This window comes from Citrus clementina, unplaced genomic scaffold (assembly GCF_000493195.1).
Source record: "Citrus clementina cultivar Clemenules unplaced genomic scaffold, Citrus_clementina_v1.0 scaffold_8, whole genome shotgun sequence".
In the NCBI taxonomy this organism is placed as follows: Eukaryota; Viridiplantae; Streptophyta; class Magnoliopsida; order Sapindales; family Rutaceae; genus Citrus; species Citrus x clementina.
In genome coordinates, this window is record NW_006262022.1 from 12,260,230 (window position 1) to 12,274,857 (window position 14,628).

General features: G+C 33.3%; 1 protein-coding gene and 2 non-coding genes across 3 annotated transcripts; 2 read left to right on the forward strand and 1 right to left on the reverse strand.

Annotated features, from left to right (window-relative positions):
- The first annotated feature begins 802 nt into the window (after positions 1–802).
- Positions 803–906, forward strand: LOC112096548. Its single transcript, XR_002904449.1, has one exon. It is a non-coding gene; the product is annotated as a small nucleolar RNA R71 (small nucleolar RNA).
- Positions 907–3,368: 2,462 nt separating this feature from the next.
- On the reverse strand, positions 3,369–8,602 carry LOC112096369. The gene is made up of 6 exons (XM_024179798.1): positions 8,223–8,602; positions 6,159–6,217; positions 6,053–6,072; positions 5,748–5,997; positions 5,680–5,715; positions 3,369–3,778 (listed from the first exon to the last, which is right to left on the reverse strand). The coding sequence occupies exons 1-6, from the start codon at positions 8,600–8,602 to the stop codon at positions 3,369–3,371; spliced, it is 1,155 nt and encodes a 384-aa protein (XP_024035566.1).
- Positions 8,603–13,031: 4,429 nt separating this feature from the next.
- LOC112096564 lies at positions 13,032–13,140 on the forward strand. The gene has a single exon (XR_002904465.1). It is a non-coding gene; the product is annotated as a small nucleolar RNA R71 (small nucleolar RNA).
- The last annotated feature ends 1,488 nt before the right edge of the window (positions 13,141–14,628 follow it).

A 14,628-nucleotide genomic window follows, 5' to 3' on the forward strand; every position in this document is an offset into this window, starting at 1 on the left:
ATTGGTACTTGCGTCATGCACTCCTTTAGGGTTAGGCACTGGTTGACTTGGAAACTTACCTTTCTCAACGGTCATTGCCAAGGTCTGAACTGAAGAAGCAAGTTGTCCCACCATCTTCTCGAGGCTTGAAACTGATTGAGCTTGTGAGTTGAAGCCTGCTCTCAACTCATTTCGTAGTCCATCAATGGTGCGGTTCTGTTGCTCAATCGTGGAGTGAGTAAGATTCTTAAGATTCTGGAATGAATCCTCCCATGGTCTGGGCTGAGAGTAATTCTGGTTCTGATTGTATGGTCTAAATGGTGGCTGAGAGGCTTGAGGATTTTGTGGAATTGGTGGAGCTGGAGCTGCTGGTCCATTCTGTTGGAATCCTTAAGACCATGAAAAATTGGGGTGGTCTCTCCATCCAGGGTTATATGTGTTGGAGTATGGGTTGTAATTCGATGGTTTTCTTATTACACCTATGGCATTGGCTTGATCTGAGTATGAGTCATGGTCATGTGGCTCTGTTGATTTAGCAGTCGATAATGATGCTATTTGTCGAGAGAGACCTTCAATTATCGCTTTGACTTCTTTAATTTCTGAACTTGACTCGCCAATGTGAACCTCATTTGCTCCCTTAATTCTTCTAGTATTCCTGAGTGATCGACTCCGTTGTTGGGAATTATCCGCTTGTCGCTGGAAGAATTCCCAAATCTCTGATGCACTTTTTGACATTAGCTCTCCTCCACTTGTTGCCATTAGCCATTCTTGCACATTCGGCAGTAATCCCTCCAAAAAGTATTGGCATTGGTGCCATTTCTCGTACCCATGATGTGGACACTTCAAGAGTAGCCCATTGAATCGCTCCCATATTTCGAAAAATTGCTCGTCCTCTCTCTGTGTAAACTCTGAAATTTCCCTGCGAATAGCATTGGTTTTATGCACTGGGAAATATTTATTCAAAAATTTAGTTACCATTTGTTCCCATGATGAAATGCTATTGGCAGGCAATGTATTAAGCCATGAACGAGCTCTATCCTTTAAAGAAAATGGGAATAATCTGAGTTTAACATCATCGTCTGAAAAATTTTCATATTTAAAAGTTTGACAAATGGCATGAAAATCATTCAGATGATTATATGGGTCCTCATTTTCTAAGCCATAGAATGTGGGGAGACAATTTAGCACACTAGGTTTTAGTTCAAAACTTCTAGCAGCTACATTTGGGTATCTTATTCATGATGTGCTCAAATTAGCTAAGGGACTAAAATAGTCCTTAAATGGCCTCTCTTGTGGTGCTTGTAAATCCATTCCAAATTTATTTTTAATGTGCTTTTGTGTGCGAAGTGTTTTTTCTAATTCAAGGTCTATAGGTTCAAGATTAGGTAATAATGACCTACGACCATGCATGCAAAACAAATAAAATAAAAATAAAGATGGGAACAAAACAATTAAAAATAAAGAAGAGGGAGAAATTACGATACTAACCTTATTGCGCTATTACAACCTTTCTATAAAAATAAACAAAAATAAATACGTGAAAGAAATTAACTAAAAATTAAATTAATTAAAATAAAATAAAAATAAAAAAAATTACAAAGAAAAATAAATTGAAAATTAAATTGCAGAATTTTAAAGAAGAGAAAAAGAAAAAAAATACTAACCTTTAAATGTAGATTCACTTTTTTTTTTAATAATAAAAAAATACAAGAAAACAAATAAAAGAAATTATTCACAAAAAATTAATTTTACGAATTAAAATTACTTACCTCCCCGGCAACGGCGCCAAAAACTTGTTGTGCAAATTTTAATGTACTCGCAAGCGCACGAATCTATTGTAGTATAGACTAATGGTGACGAGTGTCGATCCCACTAGGAGGTGGATTTTAATTATATATAGAATTAATTTTGTAAATGGGTGGTTGGAATTGTGGTGGAAGTGATTTAAATTATCCTAAAATTGGAATTGAAATGGCGATAATAAATTCTAAAATTGGACTTGCAATGGCGAGAATAAATTGAAGAGAAATCTATTAAATTGACGTACTTGGGTATCTAGATCCGTATCAACATACATCATGGGCTAAATAATCCGTATTAAGGCCAATGAAATCATGAGGGGGGAATCCACACCTCATGAACCACGCTCTAATCAATATGGTGCTAAGGGCTTATCGTGCCAAATAATAATAACCTTATACTAGAGAGCCGGTGTAACCAAGGCGGTATCTAGACAAGATTATTATTATTTGTCGACGAGAAGTCAAAACATCCACAAAAACTAGAGGGGAAGAGAAAATAAATTTACCAAATTAAGCCCATGACACATGTTGAGACTTCACCTTCAACCCAAGCTTGAAAGAAAATTAGCCACTCATAATTGAACTAGGGGCAAAATGGAAATTTATTAAAATATGAAGAAAATACAAGATGGAGAAAGAATTACAGAAAATGGATCCCAAAAATGGATTCAGAGATATCAAATTAGGGGGGAGAGGCCCCCTTTTTATAGATACATGGAGTAAATCATGGCCATCGGATTAAAAACAGTTTGGACGCTCAGGATTGTGCCACGTCATCAGTCAACAGTCCACGGTTTGACCACGCGGATGAACAGTAACACGGTTTGACCTGGATGAACAGTAACGCGGTTTGGTTGAAAATAATCCTGTGTGATGCATGCACCGTATACGAGATTTTTCGTCCACTGATATGCTGCCACGTCACCATCAACAGTATATAAGAATTTTAGTCCAACAGGATCGTGATACCTCATCAGTCAATGCCACGTCATCGGTCCGTCTATGTGAACAGTGTCGTGAACAGTAACGTATACAGTACCGTACACGTGAATAGTACCGTACATGTGAACAGTGCCATTTTTCCTTTTATGCTCCTCCTAAGGTTTTCGACCGTCATGAGTTCAAAAGTGATGTCCGTTTTGCCATCTGATTTCTCGTTTATTGTGAAATGACTATAATGCCCCTAAAATACATAAAATACTTAATTAAAATAAAACACATGTAATTAAATCACAAGTAGGTTAAATACATAAAAGTAAGGGTTGTTAGTAAGACTTAAAATGTAAAATGACGGTTTTCTCCTTTATAAATATGCATTTTCTAACACTCAACAACGGACATAATGATATACATCTATAAATGGAGTGGTGTGTTTGTCAAATAACGCGTGAAGCTTTTAGCTTAATAATTCAAAGACAAATAGTGAAAAGAAAAAGCAAACAGTGATTAGATAAAATAAAAAAAAACACAATAATAATAATAATGCAAAAGATAAAGAACAGTTAAATAAAAGGATATTTACTGGTAGTTGTGATTGTGGCTCACATCTTCCTCTAGTTTTACGTCCAGTAACGGCTTGAACGCCCTCTATGGGTCGAGGATAGGCTTCCCATCCAGTTTTCTTATAAACTGGCAAACATGGTCTTTTAGAGTCAGATTACTAAGACTAAACTGTGCGCTTTCCTTTTGGAACAGCTTCCACAAATTTTGAATTTCACGTTGAACATATCCGCTCGGATGCGTCTCAAGAGATCGTAAGATATCATCTAATGATTCTTTACTCATGCCATCCTTAACGAATTTGATTTTATCTTCACAGTTTACAGAAACCATTCCTAAAGCTTTACAACGTGGATTTTTGCAAGTGAGTCTTACACAGTGAGAACATTCAGAGCCAAGTCGCTTAGCTCTTCTTTTCTTAGCAAATCTACTTTTACCAAAACCAGGCATGTAGGAAATGAATGGATCAAAAAACTCACCTGCCAATCGGACCTTTGCTTCAATTAACCAGCGAATGTCAGCAGGAATCCCATTGATCATTAACAAACGCAATCGTTCACAACGAGTTTTGTAAATCTTCTTAAGAGCATTTTGAGGGAGAGAGGGAAAATGTTGATGCAAATTTTATTGTATTTCTTCCATGCTTGACATTGAGGTTTCAGTTATTGTGGAAAACTGAGAATACCGACTTAAAAAGTCACGGAGTACCGTTATCCGCCATTTATACGGGAGAGTGAATAAAAAAAAAATCAAATCTGCAAAATCAAATCAAAAGTGAAAAAGAACAATAAAACAAAAACACACAAGGAATATAACTCGCCTTCGTCCTTTTATTGAATCCAGTTCTAATTGCAGATTATAAATACCATCCTCTATTTCCTTGAGTTTTCTTTCTAGATCTTTCACATGAGATACTAACTCTGGTGGTTGCAGATCCCAAATGGGGTGTAATTTACAAAATTGGAGCAATTTCCTCAGGTGAAATTTTACATGAAAAAGCATTTTAAGATGATCAAGAAGGAAATTTCTCATGGAGGTACTCATGACAAGTATAAAAATTTGGTGAGCTAAATCACAATTGTCAAACAACACATAATTAAAACAATGCAATGCACTCCATTCAAGACATAGGGAAAAGGAAAAGAAAAGAAAATTAAATAATTCAAACGATAAAGTAACAGTAAATCAAATTCACAAAACGTTAAAATGAAAAGGCTTAATCAAAATTTTGGTGGGTCACTCAAATGGATTTTGATATCTGCTTCATATGGTTGGTATTCCAGATATGGTTTCAATCTTTGGCCATTAACTTTAAATGTGACACCATCCTTTAGATTCTCAATTTCTATGGCTCCATATGGATACACATTTTTTACAACAAAAGGACCATTCCACTTTGACTTTAACTTTCCTGAAAATAAATGAAGACCAATTTCAAATGTTTTCCGAAAAATTCTTTTGTTATGAAAAAATTTGGTTCTTGCCTTAATAATTCTGGAATTCTCATATGCATCATTCCTTAATTCCTCAAGTTCATTTATTTGCAATTTACGCATATTGCTAGCATCATCAAGATTTGACTTAAAAGCTTTAATGGCCCAAAATGATTTATGTTCAAGTTCTACTGGTAAGTGGCAAGATTTTCCATAAACAAGCTAATAGGGTGACATTCCTAAAGATGTTTTAAAAGCAATACGATATGCCCAAAGTGCATCAATTAGTCGAAGAGACCAATCTTTACGGTTTGGATTAACTGTCTTTTCTAAAATTTGTTTTATCTCCCCATTTGCTAATTCAACTTGACCACTTGTTTGAGGGTGATAAGGGGTAGCAACCTTATGTATAATTCCATATTTCTTCATTAAGGACTCAAATGGCTTATTACAAAAATTCTTACCTCCATCACTGATAATGGCTCGAGGTATTCCAAATCTGCTCAAAATATTTTCTTTTAAAGAGCGGATCATAATCTTGTGATCATTGTGCCGACAAGGAATCGCCTCAATCCATTTTGAAACATAATCAACAGCAACCAAAATGTATACAAATCCAAATGATAATGGAAAATGGCCCATAAAATCAATTCCCCAACAATCAAATATTTCAATGATAAAGATGGGGTTTAAAGGCATCATGTTTCGCTTTGAAATAGACCCTACCATTTGACAATTCTTACACATTTTACAGAATGCATGTGAATTTTTAAATAATGTAGGCCAATAAAATCCACACTGTAATATTTTTGCAGCTGTCTTTTTTGAAGAAAAATGGCCACCGCATGCTTCAGAATGACAAAATTGAATGATCCTACTTTCCTCGTCGTCTGGTATGCATTTCGAAAAATTTGATCGGAGTAGTACTTGAACAGGTATGGTTCATCCCAGTAAAAGCTTTTTACTTCTGTTGAGAATTTCTTCTTGTCTTGGGAACTCTAGTCACATTGCATTTCACTTGTTGCAAGATAATTAACAATATTAACATACCAAGGCATTTTGTTTATAGAAAACAAAAATTCATCAGGGAAAGAATCATTGATGGGTGTTGTGTCAATTGAAGACTCATTTGTAAGTCTTGAAAGATGATCTGCAACAACATTTTCAGCACCCTTTTTGTCCTTGATTGTCAAATTAAATTCTTGAAGTAGCAAGATCCATCGTATCAACCTTGGTTTGGCATCCTGTTTTGACATTAAATATCTCACAGCAGCATGATCAGAGTAAACAATAGTAGATGAACCAATTAAATATGAACGAAATTTATCCAATGCAAATATTACAGCAAGTAGTTCTTTCTCAGTTGCAGTGCAATTCATTTGAGCATTATTTAAAGTTCTACTTGCATAATAGATGACAGAGGGCTTACCTTCCTTTCTTTGACCCAGAACAGCGCCAACGGCATAATCACTAGCGTCACACATTAGCTCAAAAGGCAAAGACCAATCAGGGGGTTGCATTATTGGGGCTGACGTCAAAAGGGTAGTTATTTTTTTAAAAGCTTGTTGACAATCATTAGTCCATTCAAATTATGTCTTTTATTAGGAGGCTACAAATTGGTCTAGATAAGGCACTAAAGTCTTTTATAAACCTCCTATAAAATCCTACATGTCCTAAAAAAGAACGAACTTCTCTAATTGTCTTTGGTGAGGGTAATTTCGAAATGACTTCAACTTTGGCTTTATCAACTTCGATTCCTTTTGAAGACACAATATGGCCTAAGACAATTCCAGAAGTGGTCATGAAATGGCATTTTTCCCAATTTAAAACTAGTCCTTTTTCTTTGCACCTTTCCAAAACTTTTTCTAGATTATCAAGACATGTATCAAAAGAATTACCAAATACAGTTAAATCATCCATAAAAACCTCTAGACAATTTTCAACCATGTCACTAAAATTGCTTAGCATGCACCTTTGAAATGTTGCAGGAGCATTACAAAGTCCAAATGGCATTCTCCTAAATGCAAATGTTCCAAATGGGCATGTGAATGTGGTCTTTTCCTGATCTTCTAAGGCTATAGGGATTTGGTAATAGCCAGAGTAGCCATCAAGAAAGCAGTAGTAGGGATGTCCAGCCACTCTTTCGAGAATTTAGTCTAGAAATAGAAGGGGAAAATGATCTTTTCTAGTGGCATCATTTAATTTTCTGTAATCAATGCACATGCGCCAACTAGATGGAATTCGTGTTGGGATCGGTTCACCTTTTTCATTTTTTACAACAGTTATTCCAGATTGTTTTGGTACTACTTGTGTTGGACTTACCCATTTACTATCAGAGATAGGGTAGATAATTCCTACATCTAGTAGTTTAAGGACCTCATTCTTTACCACTTCTTTCATATGAGAGTTTAGTCTTCTTTGTGGTTGACGGGTTGTTTTGGCATTTTCCTCTAAGTGTATTCGGTGTGTGTAAATTAAAGGATTAATGCCTTTTGTGTCTTTTAAGGTCTAACCAAATGCAGTTTTATGCCTTTTTAGTACAAATAACAACTTACCTTCTTGATCATGTGTGAGCTAAGAATAAATCACCACCGGATATGTCTGCTGCTCTCCAAGATAGGCGTACTTCAATTCTTCTGGTAAGGGCTTTAATTCGAGCTCTGGTGCTTCCTCTTCGTTTGGTTCCTCAGGTTGCACCGTATCTTCAAAGTTCGATTGGTTATCGTCACCTATAGGTACCTGCATAGAATCAAGTGTAGGGCATGTGTCAGCAGTATCACAATCTAATTATTTACTTGATTCAAAAGAACCAGCAAAACAAATTTCAGCAGGGTTTGTAAAATTCTCATCCTGAATGTGTTCCTCAATGATTGGCTCGATGAGATCAATTTTCTCATTCTCATTATCATCATCTTCTTGGCGGTGAGGTTGTTTACACATGTTGAACACATTGAGTTCCAGTGTCATGTTACCGAAAGATAAATTCATTAATTCATTCCTGCAATTTATCAAAGCATTAGCAGTAGCTAAAAATGGTCGACCTAAAATAACAGGAATTTGTTTGCATTCATTAGCAATTGGTTCCGTTTCCAGAATAATAAAATCCACAGGATATATGAATTTATGGACCTGGACTAATACATTTTCAATTATTCCTTTTGGAACTTTAATCGATCTATCAGCAAGTAAAAGAGTGGTAGAAGTTGGTTTAAACTCACCGAGATTGAGTTGTTGATACACTGAGTAAGGAAGCAAATTAACACTGGCACTAAGATCAAGTAAAGCATGTCCAATTTTATGATCCCCAATAGTGCAAAAAATAGTTGGACAACCAGGATCCTTGTATTTCAAAGCACTATTGGTTGAGAGAATAGAACTTACATGTTCTGCTAGAAAAGCTCTCTTTTGCACCTTATGTTTTCTTTTCACTGTGCACAGATCTTTCAGAAATTTAGCATAAGAAGGTACCTGTTTAATGACATCCAGTAGAGGAATGTTGACCTTAACTTGTTTAAAAGCTTCATAAATTTCTGGACTGTGGTTTGATTTCTTTGACTTGATCATTGCTTGAGGAAATGGGGGTACAAGAGGAGAGTTGGTTATTTTTTCATTGTTTAAAGGTTCGACAAACTCTTCCCTATTTTCTGAAATTGAATCTTTACTAGTTTCACGAGGATCCACAATGTGGTTTTCGACTACTTTACCACCACAAAGGGTTATAACCAATTTGACTTGACTCATATTTTGGTTTCCTGAATTTCCCATTTGAGGATGTTGTTGACTCTTGGGGTTTGGTTCAGGTTGAGCAGGAAACTTTCCTTTTTCATGTATGGTCAGAACAGATGTAAGTTTGGAGATAGTTTCTGTCAAATTGGTTAAGGTTTGCATCGTTTGTTTATTGATCGACTCTTGTTTTTCAATAAACGAATGCAATGTGTCTTCTAGATTTTTTCTTGGTGGTGGGACATATGGTGGGTAACTCTGGGAGTTTTGAAAATTTTGACGTGGAGGAACTGGTTGTGAAGGTTGTGCATGGTTGTCATTTCTCCAACTGAAATTTGGGTGGTTTCTCCAACCATAGTTGTAAGTTTGGGAGTATGGATTTGGATTTGGCCTTTTGAAATTGTCAACGACATTTACTTGTTCATGCAGACTTTCTCTCAGAGCTGGTAAAGTTGGACAGTCCTGCGTAGAATGATCAGTAGAATCGCAAACATAACATGAAATATTTTGAACAGACTTTACATGATCATTTTTTTTTCGACTCTAATGCTTCAACTTTTATAGCTAATGATGCAAATTTGGCTTGAAAATCATGGTCTTCCAGTTTCTCCTGGTTTTTGAGTGAAAGTGGTGATTTGTCTTTTGAAAGAATTTGTTCTGTGGGTGGGAAGAATTTTTTCAAAAATTGTGCTTGCATTTCATCCCAAGTTCTGATGGATTCTGACCTAAGATTTTGTAGCCAAGTTTTAGCTTTATCCTTAAGTGAGAAAGGAAAAAACTTAAGCCTGATTATATTCATGCTACAATTTTGATCAGTACATGTGTTACAGACTTTCTCAAATTCCCTTAAATGCAAATATGGATTTTCAGACTCAAAACAATGAAAAGTAGGAAGAAGTCGAATGATACCAGGTTTGAAATTAAAATGTGATGCATCAGGAGGGAAAAACTATGCATGATGGTGACCCTGTTCTAGTAGGATGCATGAAGTCTCTAAAGGTCCTAGGTTGTTCATGAAGATTTTGCAAGGCTTGGTCATTTTCGTGCTCCGAAAAATTTTCAGCGCCTATGTCAGCCATATTTAAGGGTGGTGAAGGTGATTTTCTAATTAATCTACCACTATTTGTACGAGACCAACGACGCATGCAATGCTAATGATGTGTGCTAGACTAGTGATGCAAAAACACTAAATGAATATTGCGAAAATAAAAATAAACTGGAAATTAAATAAGCAAAAAAATGCAAAATAAAAATAAACAAATTGAAGATAAATAAAATAAATAAATTAGGCGGTGAAACCAGCCATAAACAAAGAAATTAAAAGAAATAGTTTAGGCGGTATTTTAAAATCAGCCATATAATAAAACATAAAATTAATTAAATTAATGCACAAAAATAAATAAACTGAAATTAAAATGCTAGGCGGTAGAACCGACCATATAAATAAATTAGCAAAGTGAAATTAAAATGCTAGGCGGTAGAACCGACCATTTAAACAAAAATACATAAATTAACAAAATTTAAATAACAGTCAGGTAGTAGAACCGACCATTTAAAATAAATGCGAAAAGTAAATTGCAGAAATTTAAAGAAATAAATTTGATTTGGGGACTGATTTGCAAAGGTTTCTGGGCTAAGATGAAGTTTCTCACAAAATTTATAGATAATGTTAAGGTTTGAAAAGAAGAGGGGTGCTAACTGAAGTTTTACAAAAAGAGAATAAAATAGAATCACGTAAAGATGTTAAAGACAAAATAAAAAAAATAAAAATAAAATAAAAATAAAGTAAAGACAAACTAATACCAAATTTAGAAAACTCTCCGGCAACGGCGCCAAAAACTTGACATGACTCAAAAGTGTATTACTCTCAAGTATAAGAGTGTCTAGTTATAATATAACCCGGTGAGACCGGAGTCGAACCACAGGGAGTTTTAAATCTAGTAAAACTAAGAAAATTAATTGTGGGGAAAAGAAATTATTTGAAATCAATTTAAAAATAAGCTAAGGTTTAGGATCCACTCTCTGTATTCAAAGTATAATTTTAATACTCTCTCATTTATATTTTGCCTCACTTTTACCAATTAATTATTATATCATTTAATTCTATGTGTATGGATAAATATAGAATAAAGTACCTAATGTGCCACACTATATTAATGTGTCGACATTATGTCAAAATACCATAAAATCCAGTGAGATTTATAAATTAACATGATATAAAAATAATTAGAAAAGAATTAAATAAACTTAAAAACTCATTTGAGAAAATAATAATAATTAATAGTTTAAAACATTGAGCTTCACCCTTCACCTCAGCTTAATAAAATTAGCTACTCATATTGAAAGAAAACACAATACTCTTTTTATTTGATAAACTTTTTGAAATATATTACAAAGAAAATTGATACAAATGGAAACAAGAAAAGAAACAAAGAAAGAAAGAAATTCTTCAACTACACTCTATTCTCTCTCGGCTTAAGCTCTCAAAATAACTCTCCCTCTTCTTAGGCGTCTCCCCATCGCTTGCCACCCCTTTGCCTTTTATAGGCAAAGTAAATCATCTTCTTTTCTTTTATTTTATTAATATTAATATTTTATTTTATTTTTATATTATATATATATATTGAATTGTGTGATGGTCAGGAGGCGTGATGGCCTCCTGACCATCACCAATATACTTTTGTTCTTTTTTTATTTTTTTATTATTTATTATTACATCTCTTCAATTGTGTTCCAGTAGTTCTTCTTTGTTTTCGCTTTCAATTCCAATTTCATCTTTATTCCTGAAAAATATTTACAAGATAAAAATGAACAAATTACGAATTAATTTAACATAAAATATATTTGGGGAGTATTAAAATAATTTAGAAATAATGAACGCATTAATCGACACAATAAGTGAAAAACTAATAATTTTATCCTTATTAAATATACATTTTTTAGTGTCAATCACAAGATTCAAACAACTCCTTTTGTTCATCAGTATCATCTTCATTCTCATTTTCTTCATTAGGTTGCCTGCACATGTTGAAAACATTCAATTCCAAAGTCATATTTCCAAAGGATAAATTCATTAAACCATTCCTACAATTAATCAAAGCATTATCAACTGCTAAAAATGGTCAACCTAAAATTACAAGAATCAATTTATAATTATTCACAACATGTTCAGTTTCCAAGACAGTAAAATCCACAGGGTATATGAATTTATCAACTTGTACTAAAACATCTTCCACTATTCCTTTTGGTACTTTAACTTATCTATCGGCAAGCAAAAGTATAGTTGAAGTTGATTTTAACGCACCAATATTAAGTTGAAGATAAACTGAATATGGAAGCAAATTAACACTAGCACCAAGATCTAGTAAAGCATGCTCAATTATGTGATCACCAATAATACAAGAATGGTAGAACAATCACGATCTTTATATTTCAACTTGTTATTAGTAGACAGAATTGTACTTACCTGTTCGGCCATGAAAGTACTCTCTTTTACCTTCAATTTTCTCTTAACAATGCACAAGTCTTTTAAATATTTGGCATATGAAGGTACCTGCTTGATTGCATCTAATAGAGGAATGTTAACTTTCACTTGCTTAAAGATTTCATAAATTTCAGAAGAGTTGTTTGATTTCCTTGGTTTATTTAATGCATGCGAAAATGGTGGTTTAGGCGGAACACTAGTTATTTCTTCACTAGGTGTAAGTTCATTTAGTCCTAACCCTTTGAATTTTCATCATCTTGACAAGGTTCAAGTATAGGTCTATCAACAACCTTACCACTACGAAGAGTTATAACTGACTTGACTTGGTCCGTGGGTGGATTTTGTTGAATTTTAGGATTTTGTTGTGGTTGGGCTAGAAATTTTCATTTTTCTTGAATTGTGAGTGCATAAGTAATTTTAGCAAGAGTATATTTCAAATAAGAAAAAAGTTTATGCATTTTGATTGTTAATAACATCTTGCTTTCTAATGAATGAATGAATTGTGTCTTCTAGATTTTTCCATGGTGGTAGAACATATAGTGCATAAGGCTGAGTATTTTGAAAATTTTTTGGAGTTGGTGCTTGTGAAGATTGTGCATTATTATTATTCCTCCAACTGAAATTTGGATGATTTCTCCAACCAGGATTATAAGTCTGTGAATTTGGGTTTGCTTTATTGAAAGTGTTAATGGTATTAGCTTGATCATTTAGACATTCTTTAAGTGCAGGTAGAGTGGGACAATCTTGAGTGAAATGATCATTAGAACTACAAACATCACATGCAATTTCTTGAACAAATTTTACTTGATCACTTTTTTGTTTTCCAAAGCTTCAACCTTCCTAACTAGGGATGCAAATTTTGCTTGTAAATCATGATCTTCCCTAAGGTTATAAATTCCTCCACTAGATAGAGATGGTTGTTGCTTATTTGTCAATTCAAAAGTTTCAACAGTATCCCAAAGTTGTGCATTTTCAACTAATTAGTTAAGGTAATTTAGTGCATCTTCAGGATTTTTATCCCTAAATTTACCATTACACATTATTTCAACAATCTGTATACTTTGGGGTATTAAACCCTCGTAGAAATAAGTGATCAATCGCCAAGTTTCAAAACCATGGTGTGGACATATGTTAAGCAATTCTTTAAACCTATCCCAACATTGGTATAACATTTCTCCATTTTTTTGAGTGAAAGAAGTGATTTGCCTTTTAAAAGAATTGGTTCTATGAGGTGAAAATTTTTTTTCAAAAACTGTTCTTGCATATTATTCCAAGTTCTTATTGATCCAGATCTAAGATTCTGTAGCCAAGTTTTAGCTTTATCTTTTAATAAAAAAAGAAAAAAACTTTAATCTAATTATGTTCATGCTACAATTTTGGTCTGTGTATGTATTACAAACTTCCTCAAAATCTCTTAGATGCAAGTATGGATTCTCAGATTCTAAACCATGAAATGTTAGTAAAAGTTGGATAATACATGGTTTGAAGTTAAATCGAGATGCTTCTAGAGGAAATATTATACACGATAGTGCTCCGGTTCTAGTTGGATTCATGTAGTCTCTTAAAGTTCTTGATTGATTTTGATCACATACATGTTGAGAATGGTTGTCTCCCTGCTCAATTTAAGGATTAGGTTTGCCCAAAAGGTTTTCGTCTTGGACCTCGTCCGTGATTGGTAACACAAAAACTAAATGAAAATTGCACAAACAAATGAAAATTAAATATGCAAATAATATAAGTGTACAAAAATTAAAAAATTAAAATTAAAATTAAATTGCAATTTTGGTGGTTGAACCCACCAATATAAAATAACAAAATAAAATAAAGCAATAAATAAATAAATAAATGCGAAATTAAATAAATACTGAAATTAAAAAAATAAATAAAAATTAAGAGTTAGTAGTTAGAAAATTAACAGTTAGTAACTAGAAAATTAAGAGTTAGTAGTTAGTTTGTTTGTCCAAATTAAGTCCAAATTGAGTCCAAATAAGTCCAAAATGTAAGTCCAACTCTGATTATTGTGAGAAATTTTGTCTAGGGATCTTATTGCAAATTATTTATAATTTTATGGCTACACCACAAATTTTGGAAGTTTAGAATTGAGCCATGTGGGATAAAAGTGAAGCTTCTAAAAGCTTTCGGGTCTGAACAAAATTTTGGAAAAGGAAAAAGGGGTATAGCTGAAACTTTACACAGAGAGAAAAAACCAAAAATGAAAAAATAAAACAAAATAAAAACTTTTCCCCGATAATGACCCTAAAAACTTGACACAACTTAAAAGTACTTTTTTACTCTCAAGTATAAGAATGTCTTGTTATATTATAACTCGGTGAGTCCGAAGTCGATCCTCAGAGAAAAGATTTAATTTGTTTATTTTATTTTATCTAAAAGTAAAAATAAAACTTGAATATAAATAACTTTATTTAAATGAAACTATGAAATTGAAATAGTTAGGGTTGTGGATCCACTCTTAGTAGTAAATAAAACTTAATAAATTCTTTTTGCCATTTTTTTAGATTTATTGCCCAAAAGATTAATTATATAAATTATTATTATTTCCCTTTAATTTTATGATGGATTAAGTATTTATTGCGCCAAAATTTAATTTGTCTACAATAAGTCAAAATACCATTTACCATACCTTAAATTAAGATATTAAGAATTTATTGTGCCAAACTCCCTTGTTTGTCTACAATAAATCAAAATT